General features: G+C 55.4%; 1 protein-coding gene across 2 annotated transcripts in view; it reads left to right on the forward strand.

Annotated features, from left to right (window-relative positions):
* Window positions 1-259: 259 nt before the first annotated feature.
* LOC138283721 (astacin-like metalloendopeptidase) overlaps window positions 260-15,422 on the forward strand; it is an 85,565-nt gene continuing 70,402 nt past the window's right edge. The window contains exon 1 of one of the 2 annotated variants that reach the window (XM_069221764.1): window positions 260-491. Coding sequence is in view for 1 of the 2 variants with exons in the window: in XM_069221765.1 (XP_069077866.1) it covers window positions 423-491 (69 nt within the window). In the remaining variant the exon portion in view is untranslated. The remainder of the gene's footprint in view (window positions 492-15,422) is intronic. The other variant, XM_069221765.1, reaches the window with a different exon arrangement.

Here is a 15,422-nt window from a genome sequence, read left to right on the forward strand (position 1 = left end):
CCAAGAAGACAAACTGACTTTTGAACTCTGTCTCTGAACACAGAGAAAATGTGACAATAATAAGATTTGAAGGCATCCTAATTGCTAATTCAGTTTCTGATTGGACAGAACACCTCTTATTTGTCCACTCGCTAGAATGGACAAGTGGAATCAAAACATAGATCAAACGCATCAGATAAAATGCACCATAGCGAGTGGTAGAGTAGATTATTAGAGCCTTGTGCTTTCTCTACATTCTTCCAAACACACCCTATATATAACAGCAAGAAGTATTTATTGCTGTTGGGCTGGGAACCCCCCCCCCGCCCCCGTCCAGTGCTGTTAAAAGGCCAACCCAAGAGCCACGAGAATCAGGAGAGAAAGACCGTGAAGGGTGCAAGAGACGGGGCCCCAAAGAGGACACGATACAGGGAGTTTCAACCATGATCGCCACCACAGTGACCGCCATCGTGCTGTCCTCGCTGCACCTCGGTCTTGGCCGGCCCTTGGAGGTAAGGAGGGACTGTCCCATATATCAGAGACACACATCCCCTGGAGAAGCCGTCTCTCTTCTAGAGAGAAAGGGGCGCCGGAAGTAAAAAAAAAGGGGGTGCTAGAAAGGAGAAGAGAGGGACGTGGGGGTTTGTTGCTGTTCTAGGGTGCGGATGAATTGTTGAATGCGGGGGGTGGGGGGGGGGGGTGCCTGGGTGATGAAAAAGGTCACTTGCAGGGAGTGGGTTGCACACAAGTAAATGTAGTTACCAAACAATACAGCGCTACTTCTGCGTCACACGGTGAGTTTACCCAGACATGGCGCCCGATCAGAGGATGGACGCAGGCCCAGCCACCCTTGAGGCCTCCCCTGAAACCCTGTAAAAAGTGCACAAGGGAGGTACCCCCCGGAAAGCGCACATATTAATGGACAGGGGCGCAGCTCGACCGGAAAGAATGGAAACACGAGGAGGTGTGCAGGGAGCGCTTAGAGCTGCGACGTGCATGTGGGCACTGGGCACACGAGGAGGTGTGCAGGTAGCGCTTAGAGCTGCGTCTTGCGTGTGTGCACTGTGCACGTGGAGGGGTGCAATTAGCGGATAGAGTGCGTTGTGTATTTAGGGCCTATGCACACCGGGAGGTGTGCAGGTAGCGCATAGAGTTGTATCGTGCAGGTGTGCACTGTGCACGCGAGGGGGTATGCATGTAGCCCATAGAGCCGCGTTGTGCATGTGTGCGCTGTGCACATAAGAAGGTGTACAGGCAGCGCGTCGTGCATGTGTGCACAGTGCGCTCGAGGAGGGGTGCAAGTAGCGCATAGAATGCGTTGTGCACGAGGAGGTGTGCAGGTAGCGCCAGGGCTTTCAGTGGAATGAAAAATCTGGGGGAGTCTTAAGAGGGGTGTTTCAGAACTGTTAAACGGCGAGGCCTACACAATTGGGCGTGTGGCCTAAATCAGGATGTGTTCTGTACATAAACATCTCTTGCGTTGGTTTTCATAGCCCGGAAGACAGTTTATCAAATTGAAACTTAATGTTGATGGCACAGTGCACCAAGTAGACATTGTCCCGGGGGGACGCAGATGGCAAAGGGAGTGCCAGGGGAAGCTTGCCCAGCTATGTATTGCTTTGAACACTGATGTTCCCTAAACACCTTGTGTACGAGCTGGAGTGGCATGCATGCGTTAGTATGCTGTCTGTGCAGCGCGTGTCTCAGTTTCAGTATGCAGGTACAGTGGGACTGCCCGCCTTTGGGCTATGGCAGTGCCAGTGTGTGAAAGAACATGACATGTTGACAATGAACGCCCACCGACGCATCGCTTCCCCCCATACCACATAAGTTAATAGGACGTAAGTGAAATCACATTCTGCTCATGCATTTCATAACCTGGGGCATACTTCCAAGCCCCTTGTGCTGACGGCGCCTCACTTTTTATGACACTCGGGGGGGCACAGTGTGCAGACCCCTGTCTGCATGGCTTTTCATGGCCTCCTATATATGGGGTAAGGCAACACAGCTGAACTGGCTGCATTGCCTTACATTGTGTAAGGAGGGTGTTCCATGAGCGTTGTGGGGGGTTTTCCCCACGCAACACCCTTGGGCTTTGACTCATTCCCAAATTTAGAAGAATTGTGAACCTGGGAATGCTTCAAGGCTTTAGGCCTCCCCAGGGCAGGTTAAGGAGAAGAATTATCTTTATTTCTACTGGCAGCACAGATAGAAAAAGGAAAAAGCCTCTCTGCTTTGTTTCTGTGCAGGAAGGTGCCATTCCTGCACAAGAACAATCTTCCCAGCAACACAAGACACCCTTGCATCAAGGGTGCCTTTGTTGGCGCAAGGCAGCAAATTGTGCCCCAGAGCAGGGGAAAGGAAGGCACCGGATCTTGTACATACAATGCATTTCTGCCCTTTCAAATTGGCGCAGGGTCCCGCAGGGAGAAAATGTGCGTTGCTGCCCCGCGTGAATTCCTTGACGATATGCCCTTCGTTTTCTTGAATGTAAATTTGGCGGTTTAATACTCATCCCAGTACGGCTCTCACAGGACTCTACATCAGCCTGGAGGCTGAACAGCTGCCTTGTTTATTTACTGGCTTGTTTCGGCCACAAAAGTGGTTGACCCAAGCGCCAAGACACATATATGTGTCCATCCCAGGGCCCTGCCCCTGCAGCTCAAAAAAAGCTCCAGCAATATCTGACGGTGAGGCGAAGGCAAGGGTGACGAAAACGGGGGAAATGCACCTTCATGAAATCATGATTTAAAACCAGTGGCCTAACAAAGGGCCCCGTAGCCGCCTCGGTGCGGGGTGGCCTCCTTGCTCCAAGGGCCCCCTCAACTTAGCACAGTGTGTACGGGCGGCAGGTCCCCCGACTGGGTCCAGGGGAGGGGACCCTCTCAAGGTGTTTTGCAGGCCGGCCCCTATCAAACTAGGCCAGTCCGGGCACTTGTCACTCACCCTATGCAGCCGGGGTGTCTGTCCAGCGATCATTCTGTTTGCCAGCAGCCCCCACCCAACAGGAAAGGCCGGATCCACAAGACATCCAGCTGGGCAGCTGCTGAAGGCTTCTGAGGGACGAGCACAGAAAGGAGGCTTGGCGACCTGGGATGCCTTTGGGGACCTGGGGTTACCCTTTATTTGCCGCTTCTGTGACGGAGGTGGGATCGGCAGAAGCGAGAAGTGCGACTCATGTAGCATGAGCCAAGTTTGCTAGGCCTGTCCTCCAGTTGGTACTGTCAGACCAGGACATGCAAGCAGAGCCCGATAGAAGCCCGTTCCGATGCCCCCTTCTGGAAACTGTGAGTGTTCCGCACCGGCAGGACCCGGCCCACTTAAAGCATTGGGTAGCGCATAGAGCTGCATCGAGCAGGCGGGCCCTGTGCACACATTGTGTGCAGGTAGTGCATAGAGCTGCATTATGCGTGTGTGCACTGTGCACTTGAGCGGGTGTGTAGGTAGCACACACAGCTACGTTGTGCGTGTGTGCACTGTGCACACAAGGGGGTGTGCAGGTAGCGCATAGAGCTGCGATGTGCGTGTGTGCACTGAGCACTTGAGCGGGTGTGCAGGTAGCACACACAGCTACGTTGTGCGTGTGTGCACTGTGCACACAAGGGGGTGTGCAGGTAGCGCATAGAGCTGCATTATGCGTGTGTGCACTGTGCACTTGAGCGGGTGTGCAGGTAGCACACAGAGCTGCGTTGTGCGTGTGTGCACTGTCCACTTGAGCGGGTGTGCATGTAGCGCATAGAGCTGCGTTGTGCGTGTGTGCACTGAGCACTTGAGCGGGTGTGCAGGTAGCACACAGAGCTGCGTTGTGCGTGTGTGCACTGTACACACGAGAAGGTGTGCAGGTAGCACACAGCTGCGTTGTGCGTGTGTGCACTGTGCACACAAGGGGTGTGTGCAGGTAGCGCATAGAGCTGCAGTGTGCGTGCTGTGCACTTGAGCGGGTGTGCTGGTAGCACACAGAGCTGCGTTGTACGTGTGTGCACTTGAGCGGGTGTGCAGGTAGCACACAGAGCTACGTTGTGCGTGTGTGCACTGTGCACACAAGGGGGTGAGCAGGTAGCGCATAGAGCTGCGATGTGCGTGTGTGCACTGTGCACTTGAGCGGGTGTGCAGGTAGCGCATAGAGCTGCGCTGTGCGTGTGTGCACTGTGCACTCGAGAAGGTGTGCGTGTGTGCACTGAGCACTTGAGCGGGTGTGCAGGTAGCACACAGAGCTGCGTTGTGCGTGTGTGCACTGTGCACACGAGAGGGTGTGCATGTAGCACACAGCTGCGTTGTGCGTGTGTGCACTGTGCACACAAGGGGTGTGGGCAGGTAGCGCATAGAGCTGCAGTGTGCGTGCTGTGCACGTGAGCGGGTGTGCTGGTAGCACACAGAGCTGCGTTGTACGTGTGTGCACTTGAGCGGGTGCGCAGGTAGCACACAGAGCTACGTTGTGCGTGTGTGCACTGTGCACACAAGGGGGTGTGCAGGTAGCGTATAGAGCTGCGATGTGCGTGTGTGCACTGTGCACTTGAGCGGGTGTGCAGGTAGCGCATAGAGCTGCGCTGTGCGTGTGTGCACTGTGCACTTGAGCGGGTGTGCAGGTAGCACACAGAGCTGCGTTGTGCGTGTGCACTGTGCACTCGAGAAGGTGTGCAGGTAGCACACAGCTGCGTGTGCGTACTGTGCACACAAGGGGGGTGTGCAGGTAGCGCATAGAGCTGCGGTGTGCATGTGTGCACTGTGCACACAAGGGGGGGTGCAGGTAGCGCATAGAGCTGCGGTGTGCGTGTGTGCACTGTGCACTTGAGCGGGTGTGCTGTTAGCACACAGAGCTGCGTTGTACGTGTGTGCACTTGAGCGGGTGTGCAGGTAGCACACAGAGCTACGTTGTGCGTGTGTGCACTGTGCACTTGAGCGGGTGTGTAGGTAGCACACATAGCTACGTTGTGCGTGTATGCACTGTGCACACAAGGGGGTGTGCAGGTAGCGCATAGAGCTGCGCTGTGCGTGTGTGCACTGTGCACTTGAGCGGGTGTGCAGGTAGCACACAGAGCTGCGTTGTGCGTGTGCACTGTGCACTCGAGAAGGTGTGCAGGTAGCACACAGCTGCGTGTGCGTGTGTGCACTGTGCACACAAGGGGGGTGTGCAGGTAGCGCATAGAGCTGCGGTGTGCGTGTGTGCACTGTGCACACAAGGGGGGTGCAGGTAGCGCATAGAGCTGCGGTGTGCGTGTGTGCACTGTGCACTTGAGCGGGTGTGCTGTTAGCACACAGAGCTGCGTTGTACGTGTGTGCACTTGAGCGGGTGTGCAGGTAGCACACAGAGCTACGTTGTGCGTGTGTGCACTGTGCACTTGAGCGGGAGTGTAGGTAGCACACATAGCTACGTTGTGCGTGTGTGCACTGTGCACACAAGGGGGTGTGCAGGTAGCGCATAGAGCTGCGATGTGCGTGTGTGCACTGAGCACTTGAGCGGGTGTGCAGGTAGCACACAGAGCTGCGTTGTGCGTGTGTGCACTGTGCACACGAGAGGGTGTGCATGTAGCACACAGCTGCGTTGTGCGTGTGTGCACTGTGCACACAAGGGGTGTGGGCAGGTAGCGCATAGAGCTGCAGTGTGCGTGCTGTGCACGTGAGCGGGTGTGCTGGTAGCACACAGAGCTGCGTTGTACGTGTGTGCACTTGAGCGGGTGCGCAGGTAGCACACAGAGCTACGTTGTGCGTGTGTGCACTGTGCACACAAGGGGGTGTGCAGGTAGCGTATAGAGCTGCGATGTGCGTGTGTGCACTGTGCACTTGAGCGGGTGTGCAGGTAGCGCATAGAGCTGCGCTGTGCATGTGTGCACTGTGCACTTGAGCGGGTGTGCAGGTAGCACACAGAGCTGCGTTGTGCGTGTGCACTGTGCACTCGAGAAGGTGTGCAGGTAGCACACAGCTGCGTGTGCGTACTGTGCACACAAGGGGGGTGTGCAGGTAGCGCATAGAGCTGCGGTGTGCGTGTGTGCACTGTGCACACAAGGGGGGGTGCAGGTAGCGCATAGAGCTGCGGTGTGCGTGTGTGCACTGTGCACTTGAGCGGGTGTGCTGTTAGCACACAGAGCTGCGTTGTACGTGTGTGCACTTGAGCGGGTGTGCAGGTAGCACACAGAGCTACGTTGTGCGTGTGTGCACTGTGCACTTGAGCGGGTGTGTAGGTAGCACACATAGCTACGTTGTGCGTGTATGCACTGTGCACACAAGGGGGTGTGCAGGTAGCGCATAGAGCTGCGCTGTGCGTGTGTGCACTGTGCACTTGAGCGGGTGTGCAGGTAGCACACAGAGCTGCGTTGTGCGTGTGCACTGTGCACTCGAGAAGGTGTGCAGGTAGCACACAGCTGCGTGTGCGTGTGTGCACTGTGCACACAAGGGGGGTGTGCAGGTAGCGCATAGAGCTGCGGTGTGCGTGTGTGCACTGTGCACACAAGGGGGGTGCAGGTAGCGCATAGAGCTGCGGTGTGCGTGTGTGCACTGTGCACTTGAGCGGGTGTGCTGTTAGCACACAGAGCTGCGTTGTACGTGTGTGCACTTGAGCGGGTGTGCAGGTAGCACACAGAGCTACGTTGTGCGTGTGTGCACTGTGCACTTGAGCGGGAGTGTAGGTAGCACACATAGCTACGTTGTGCGTGTGTGCACTGTGCACACAAGGGGGTGTGCAGGTAGCGCATAGAGCTGCGATGTGCGTGTGTGCACTGTGCACTTGAGCGGGTGTGCAGGTAGCGCATAGAGCTGCGCTGTGCGTGTGTGCACTGTGCACTTGAGCGGGTGTGCAGGTAGCACACAGAGCTGCGTTGTGCGTGTGCACTGTGCACTCGAGAAGGTGTGCAGGTAGCACACAGCTGCGTGTGCGTACTGTGCACACAAGGGGGGTGTGCAGGTAGCGCATAGAGCTGCGGTGTGCGTGTGTGCACTGTGCACACAAGGGGGGGTGCAGGTAGCGCATAGAGCTGCGGTGTGCGTGTGTGCACTGTGCACTTGAGCGGGTGTGCTGTTAGCACACAGAGCTGCGTTGTACGTGTGTGCACTTGAGCGGGTGTGCAGGTAGCACACAGAGCTACGTTGTGCGTGTGTGCACTGTGCACTTGAGCGGGTGTGCTGTTAGCACACAGAGCTGCGTTGTACGTGTGTGCACTTGAGCGGGTGCGCAGGTAGCACACAGAGCTACGTTGTGCGTGTGTGCACTGTGCACACAAGGGGGTGTGCAGGTAGCGTATAGAGCTGCGATGTGCGTGTGTGCACTGTGCACTTGAGCGGGTGTGCAGGTAGCGCATAGAGCTGCGCTGTGCGTGTGTGCACTGTGCACTTGAGCGGGTGTGCAGGTAGCACACAGAGCTGCGTTGTGCGTGTGCACTGTGCACTCGAGAAGGTGTGCAGGTAGCACACAGCTGCGTGTGCGTACTGTGCACACAAGGGGGGTGTGCAGGTAGCGCATAGAGCTGCGGTGTGCGTGTGTGCACTGTGCACACAAGGGGGGGTGCAGGTAGCGCATAGAGCTGCGGTGTGCGTGTGTGCACTGTGCACTTGAGCGGGTGTGCTGTTAGCACACAGAGCTGCGTTGTACGTGTGTGCACTTGAGCGGGTGTGCAGGTAGCACACAGAGCTACGTTGTGCGTGTGTGCACTGTGCACTTGAGCGGGTGTGTAGGTAGCACACATAGCTACGTTGTGCGTGTATGCACTGTGCACACAAGGGGGTGTGCAGGTAGCGCATAGAGCTGCGCTGTGCGTGTGTGCACTGTGCACTTGAGCGGGTGTGCAGGTAGCACACAGAGCTGCGTTGTGCGTGTGCACTGTGCACTCGAGAAGGTGTGCAGGTAGCACACAGCTGCGTGTGTGCACTGTGCACACAAGGGGGGTGTGCAGGTAGCGCATAGAGCTGCAGTGTGCGTGTGTGCACTGTGCACACAAGGGGGGGTGCAGGTAGCGCATAGAGCTGCGGTGTGCGTGTGTGCACTGTGCACTTGAGCGGGTGTGCTGTTAGCACACAGAGCTGCGTTGTACGTGTGTGCACTTGAGCGGGTGTGCAGGTAGCACACAGAGCTACGTTGTGCGTGTGTGCACTTGAGCGGGAGTGTAGGTAGCACACATAGCTACGTTGTGCGTGTGTGCACTGTGCACACAAGGGGGTGTGCAGGTAGCGCATAGAGCTGCGATGTGCGTGTGTGCACTGAGCACTTGAGCGGGTGTGCAGGTAGCACACAGAGCTGCGTTGTGCGTGTGTGCACTGTGCACACGAGAGGGTGTGCATGTAGCACACAGCTGCGTTGTGCGTGTGTGCACTGTGCACACAAGGGGTGTGGGCAGGTAGCGCATAGAGCTGCAGTGTGCGTGCTGTGCACGTGAGCGGGTGTGCTGGTAGCACACAGAGCTGCGTTGTACGTGTGTGCACTTGAGCGGGTGCGCAGGTAGCACACAGAGCTACGTTGTGCGTGTGTGCACTGTGCACACAAGGGGGTGTGCAGGTAGCGTATAGAGCTGCGATGTGCGTGTGTGCACTGTGCACTTGAGCGGGTGTGCAGGTAGCGCATAGAGCTGCGCTGTGCGTGTGTGCACTGTGCACTTGAGCGGGTGTGCAGGTAGCACACAGAGCTGCGTTGTGCGTGTGCACTGTGCACTCGAGAAGGTGTGCAGGTAGCACACAGCTGCGTGTGCGTACTGTGCACACAAGGGGGGTGTGCAGGTAGCGCATAGAGCTGCGGTGTGCGTGTGTGCACTGTGCACACAAGGGGGGGTGCAGGTAGCGCATAGAGCTGCGGTGTGCGTGTGTGCACTGTGCACTTGAGCGGGTGTGCTGTTAGCACACAGAGCTGCGTTGTACGTGTGTGCACTTGAGCGGGTGTGCAGGTAGCACACAGAGCTACGTTGTGCGTGTGTGCACTGTGCACTTGAGCGGGTGTGTAGGTAGCACACATAGCTACGTTGTGCGTGTATGCACTGTGCACACAAGGGGGTGTGCAGGTAGCGCATAGAGCTGCGCTGTGCGTGTGTGCACTGTGCACTTGAGCGGGTGTGCAGGTAGCACACAGAGCTGCGTTGTGCGTGTGCACTGTGCACTCGAGAAGGTGTGCAGGTAGCACACAGCTGCGTGTGCGTGTGTGCACTGTGCACACAAGGGGGGTGTGCAGGTAGCGCATAGAGCTGCGGTGTGCGTGTGTGCACTGTGCACACAAGGGGGGTGCAGGTAGCGCATAGAGCTGCGGTGTGCGTGTGTGCACTGTGCACTTGAGCGGGTGTGCTGTTAGCACACAGAGCTGCGTTGTACGTGTGTGCACTTGAGCGGGTGTGCAGGTAGCACACAGAGCTACGTTGTGCGTGTGTGCACTGTGCACTTGAGCGGGAGTGTAGGTAGCACACATAGCTACGTTGTGCGTGTGTGCACTGTGCACACAAGGGGGTGTGCAGGTAGCGCATAGAGCTGCGATGTGCGTGTGTGCACTGTGCACTTGAGCGGGTGTGCAGGTAGCGCATAGAGCTGCGCTGTGCGTGTGTGCACTGTGCACTTGAGCGGTGTGCAGGTAGCACACAGAGCTGCGTTGTGCGTGTGCACTGTGCACTCGAGAAGGTGTGCAGGTAGCACACAGCTGCGTGTGCGTACTGTGCACACAAGGGGGGTGTGCAGGTAGCGCATAGAGCTGCGGTGTGCGTGTGTGCACTGTGCACACAAGGGGGGGTGCAGGTAGCGCATAGAGCTGCGGTGTGCGTGTGTGCACTGTGTACTTGAGCGGGTGTGCTGTTAGCACACAGAGCTGCGTTGTACGTGTGTGCACTTGAGCGGGTGTGCAGGTAGCACACAGAGCTACGTTGTGCGTGTGTGCACTGTGCACTTGAGCGGGTGTGCTGTTAGCACACAGAGCTGCGTTGTACGTGTGTGCACTTGAGCGGGTGTGCAGGTAGCACACAGAGCTACGTTGTGCGTGTGTGCACTGTGCACTTGAGCGGGAGTGTAGGTAGCACACATAGCTACGTTGTGCGTGTGTGCACTGTGCACACAAGGGGGTGTGCAGGTAGCGCATAGAGCTGCGATGTGCGTGTGTGCACTGTGCACTTGAGCGGGTGTGCAGGTAGCGCATAGAGCTGCGCTGTGCGTGTGTGCACTGTGCACTTGAGCGGGTGTGCAGGTAGCACACAGAGCTGCGTTGTGCGTGTGCACTGTGCACTCGAAGGTGTGCAGGTAGCACACAGCTGCGTGTGCGTACTGTGCACACAAGGGGGGTGTGCAGGTAGCGCATAGAGCTGCGGTGTGCGTGTGCACTGTGCACACAAGGGGGGGTGCAGGTAGCGCATAGAGCTGCGGTGTGCGTGTGTGCACTGTGCACTTGAGCGGGTGTGCTGTTAGCACACAGAGCTGCGTTGTACGTGTGTGCACTTGAGCGGGTGTGCAGGTAGCACACAGAGCTACGTTGTGCGTGTGTGCACTGTGCACTTGAGCGGGTGTGCTGTTAGCACACAGAGCTGCGTTGTACGTGTGCACTTGAGCGGGTGTGCAGGTAGCACACAGCTACGTTGTGCGTGTGTGCACTGTGCACTTGAGCGGGAGTGTAGGTAGCACACATAGCTACGTTGTGCGTGTGTGCACTGTGCACACAAGGGGGTGTGCAGGTAGCGCATAGAGCTGCGATGTGCGTGTGTGCACTGAGCACTTGAGCGGGTGTGCAGGTAGCACACAGAGCTGCGTTGTGCGTGTGTGCACTGTGCACACGAGAGGGTGTGCATGTAGCACACAGCTGCGTTGTGCGTGTGTGCACTGTGCACACAAGGGGTGTGGGCAGGTAGCGCATAGAGCTGCAGTGTGCGTGCTGTGCACGTGAGCGGGTGTGCTGGTAGCACACAGAGCTGCGTTGTACGTGTGTGCACTTGAGCGGGTGTGCAGGTAGCACACAGAGCTACGTTGTGCGTGTGTGCACTGTGCACTTGAGCGGGTGTGCTGTTAGCACACAGAGCTGCGTTGTACGTGTGTGCACTTGAGCGGGTGTGCAGGTAGCACACAGCTACGTTGTGCGTGTGTGCACTGTGCACTTGAGCGGGAGTGTAGGTAGCACACATAGCTACGTTGTGCGTGTGTGCACTGTGCACACAAGGGGGTGTGCAGGTAGCGCATAGAGCTGCGATGTGCGTGTGTGCACTGAGCACTTGAGCGGGTGTGCAGGTAGCACACAGAGCTGCGTTGTGCGTGTGCACTGTGCACTCGAGAAGGTGTGCAGGTAGCACACAGCTGCGTGTGCGTACTGTGCACACAAGGGGGGTGTGCAGGTAGCGCATAGAGCTGCGGTGTGCGTGTGTGCACTGTGCACACAAGGGGGGGTGCAGGTAGCGCATAGAGCTGCGGTGTGCGTGTGTGCACTGTGCACTTGAGCGGGTGTGCTGTTAGCACACAGAGCTGCGTTGTACGTGTGTGCACTTGAGCGGGTGTGCAGGTAGCACACAGAGCTACGTTGTGCGTGTGTGCACTGTGCACTTGAGCGGGTGTGTAGGTAGCACACATAGCTAGGTTGTGCGTGTATGCACTGTGCACACAAGGGGGTGTGCAGGTAGCGCATAGAGCTGCGATGTGCGTGTGTGCACTGTGCACTTGAGCGGGTGTGCAGGTAGCACACACAGCTACGTTGTGCGTGTGTGCACTGTGCACACAAGGGGGTGTGCAGGTAGCGCATAGAGCTGCGTTGTGCGTGTGTGCACTGTGCACTTGAGCGGGTGTGCAGGTAGCACACAGAGCTATGTTGTGCGTGTGTGCACTGTGCACACACGGGGGTGTGCAGGTAGCGCATAGAGCTGCGTTGTGCGTGTGTGCACTATGGTCTCATAATCATCATGTCTGTTTTTGGCCTTCCTGTCTCCCAGACAAACCTCTTCATGTGTGGTTGCTTGATATTTGGTTGCCTCCTGCTAGGAATGCGGTTGCGAGCCTCTTGTCCCAGCATCAGTGCTATCAGACATTGCCCAATGAAACAGTGCATCCTGTATTGATATGCCCTCAGAATAAAGTTAAGTCTTTCGTAAAGGCATTTGGCTCAGTTCAGATTGTTGAAGTGATGTCAGATGAGTATGATTTGTAGAGCTCATGGCTACTCCATGGAGTGTCCCGGCACTTGGTCATTTAGTTATCGGCTGCAAGCACATTGTGTAGTTACTCACGTTGGATCAGCCAGGCCTTTAGCTTTTTCTTGAACACAGATAAAACAGCCGCTGAGCGTATGTCAAAAGGGTGCTTGATCCAAGCCATTGAACCGAGGTAGGAGAAAGTCTGATTCTCCAGTTCTCATGCGGCCATTCTGAGGAATCCTTGCCTGCAAATTGCTTTCTTGCTTACTTGATGGTTGCCATGAAGACTTTATCTGTCCCGTGGCCATCTGGGTGTGATCTGGCAATGTTTGATGTTCAGGTGCATTGAGAATTGGGCGGTAATGGGGTCAGTTATCAGTTGTGATGACCTCTGAAATTCCCCAGACAGAGAACATCTCATTTAGTGCATGGTTGACGGCGTTTGAGCTGGTTGATTGGCTTAGCTACAGGGAAGCAAGAGTACTCATCCATTAGGACAAGGATGTATCTGCCTGACTTCAGGGAGCTAAATAAATCAGTTGCACTATTTTGCCATACTTTTGGAGAGCAACAACATCTGTAGGAGGGAGATCCCTTAACTGCTTGGCAGGGGACACAGGTTTGCATTGTCTTTTCAACCAGGGTGTCTAGGTTGTGAAATCATATCTGCTCCTCTAGATCTCTTTTTTTTGTGGCAACTATCCCTCAATATCCCTTATTTCCTAGTTCTACAAGTTGTTGGTGTAGAGTTGTTGGGATTATGCGCTACTGGTCTGTAAGAAGGAGCCCACAGGAGGTGACTGAGACCTCATCTTTCATGTCACAACATTTTGGGATCTCATTGTTTATCAATTCCTGTTGTCTCTTCAAGCTGTTGCCATTCATATTGTTCTTTTTCTTCTTTAGTTCCTTTTGGGTGGTTCACTGTAAGTGTGTCTCACATGGTTTGGATGGAGACAGATCTTGCTGTGACATGGCTGATGATTACATTTATTTATTCTTTGGCTCTGGATTTTCTGTTATTGTGGATCAGTAACAAGTGTTGTAACGTAGTTGGCTGGGTTGTTGTCTTTCCCTGGTTTGTAGACTCTAGAGGTGGTGTATTCTTGTAGAGGAATTTCACACCTTTTCATGCGTAGTGGTATTTTTTTGGTGTTGGATTCCTGAAAACTGTTGTGAGGGCCTGGTGCTCTCTTGCTGTGGTGAAGTCTTTCCTATACACAAGGGCATGACAGTGTTTGCAGGCCTGCTCAATAACTAGGCTGTCCTTTTCAGTTGCTATTATGTTCCTTTAGTGCCTGCGAGGCTTCGGCTAACATAGGCTACAACATGAATCTGTTCTGATCCTTTCTTGGTTGAGCCAGTGTGGCACAAGGGGCATAGCTTTAGGTTTTTTTTGGGGTGTTACATCTCCCTAAAAGTGTATTCTGTAGTAAATAGTTAGGTACAAGGGCTTTTACTCAGCGATAATGAAGTGTGTGACAGATTTCACCAGGGAGTTTTACTTGGTCACACTGACAACATCTCAGTCTCTCTCTCTCTCTTCTCTGTTTTGAAGGCTTTAAAATGTTGATTAGTTTGTGTAAGGAAATGCCTCCTTGGCATGGTTACCCCCTAACTTTTTGCCTTTGCCGATGCTAAGTTGTGATTGAAAGTATGCTGGGACCCTGCTAACCAGGCCCCAGCACCAGTGTTCTTTCCCTAAACTGTACATTTGCTTCCACAATTGGCACAGCACTGGCACTCAGATAAGTCCCTAGTAACTGGTACCCGTGGTACCAAGGTCCCTGATGCCAGGGTAGGTCTCTAAGGGCTGCAGCATGTCTTATGCCATCCTGGGGACCCCTTACCCCGCACAAGCACACTGCCTCACAGCTTGTGTGTGCTGGTGGGGAGAAAATGACTAAGTCGGCATGGCACTTCCCTCAGAGTGCATTGCCAACCTCACACTGCCTGTGGCATAGGTAAGTCACCCCTCTAGCAGGCCTTACAGCCCTAAGGCAGGGTGCACTATACCACAGATGAGGGCATATGTGCGTGAGCACTATGCCCCTACAGTGTCTAAGCAAAACCTTAGACATTGTAAGTGCAGGGTAGTCATAAGAGTATATGGTATGGGAGTTTGTCAAACACAAACTCCACAGTTCCATAATGGCTACACTGAAATCTGGAAAGTTTGGTATCAACTTCTAAGCACAATAAATGCACGCTGATGCCATTGTGCAATTTAATGTAACATGCACCCAGAGGGCGTCTTAGAGATGCCCCCTGAATACTAATCCGACTACTAGTGTAGGCTGACCAGTTCCTGCCAGCCTGCCGCAAACCAGACAAGTTGCTGGCCACATGGGGAGAGTGCCTTTGTCACTCTGTGGCCAGGAACAAAGCCTGTACTGGGTGGAGGTGCTTCTCACCTCCCCCTGCAGGAACTGTAACACCTGGCGGTGAGCCTCAATGGCTCACCCCTTTTGTTACAGTGCCACAGGGCATCCCAGCTATTGGAGATGCCTGCCCCTCCGGCCACTGCCCCCACTTTTGGCGGCAAGGCTGGAGGAGATAATGAGAAAAACAAAGAGGAGTCACCCACCAGCCAGGACAGCCCCTAAGGTGTCCTGAGCTGAGGTGACCCCTGCCTTTAGAAATTCTCCATCTTAAGTTTGGAGGATTCCCCCAATAGGATTAGGGATGTGCTCCGTACCCCACAGGGAGAAGGCACAAAGAGGGTGTAGCCACCCTCCAGGACAGTAGCCATTGGCTACTGCCCTCCCAGACCTAAACACACCCCTAAATCTAGTATTTAGGGCCACCTCAGAACCCCGAAAATCAGATTCCTGCAACCTGAACCAAAGAAGAAGGAATGCTGACCGCAGAGACGACGGATGACAACAGCTGCTTTGGCCCCAGCCCTACCGGCCTGTCTCCTGACTTCGAAAACCTGCAACCAACGACGCCACCACACTCTGCACTCGACTTCCCCGGCTCGAGATCCAGAGAACCAACACCACAGGGAGGACTTCCCGGCGACTGCGTCCCCGTGAGTAGCCCGAGACAACACCCCTGGACCCCCACAGCGACGCCTGCAGAGAGAATCTAGAGGCTCCCCCTGACCGCGACTGCCTGTAACAAGGGACCCGACTCCTGGACCAAGCACTGCACCCACAGCCCCCAGGACCCGAAAGGAACCAAACTTCAGTGCAGGAGTGACCCCCAGGCGACCTTCTGTCTAGCCCAGGTGGTGGCTGTCCCGAGAAGCCCCCCTGTGCCTGCCTGCACTGCTAGAGTGACCCCGGGTTCCTCCATTGTTTCCTATCTAAAACCCAACGCCTGCTTTGCACACTGCACCCGGCCGCCCCTGTGCAGCTGAAGGTGTGCTTTGTGTGCTTA

Source organism: Pleurodeles waltl, chromosome 3_1 (genome assembly GCF_031143425.1).
Source record: "Pleurodeles waltl isolate 20211129_DDA chromosome 3_1, aPleWal1.hap1.20221129, whole genome shotgun sequence".
NCBI classification, from domain to species: Eukaryota; Metazoa; Chordata; class Amphibia; order Caudata; family Salamandridae; genus Pleurodeles; species Pleurodeles waltl.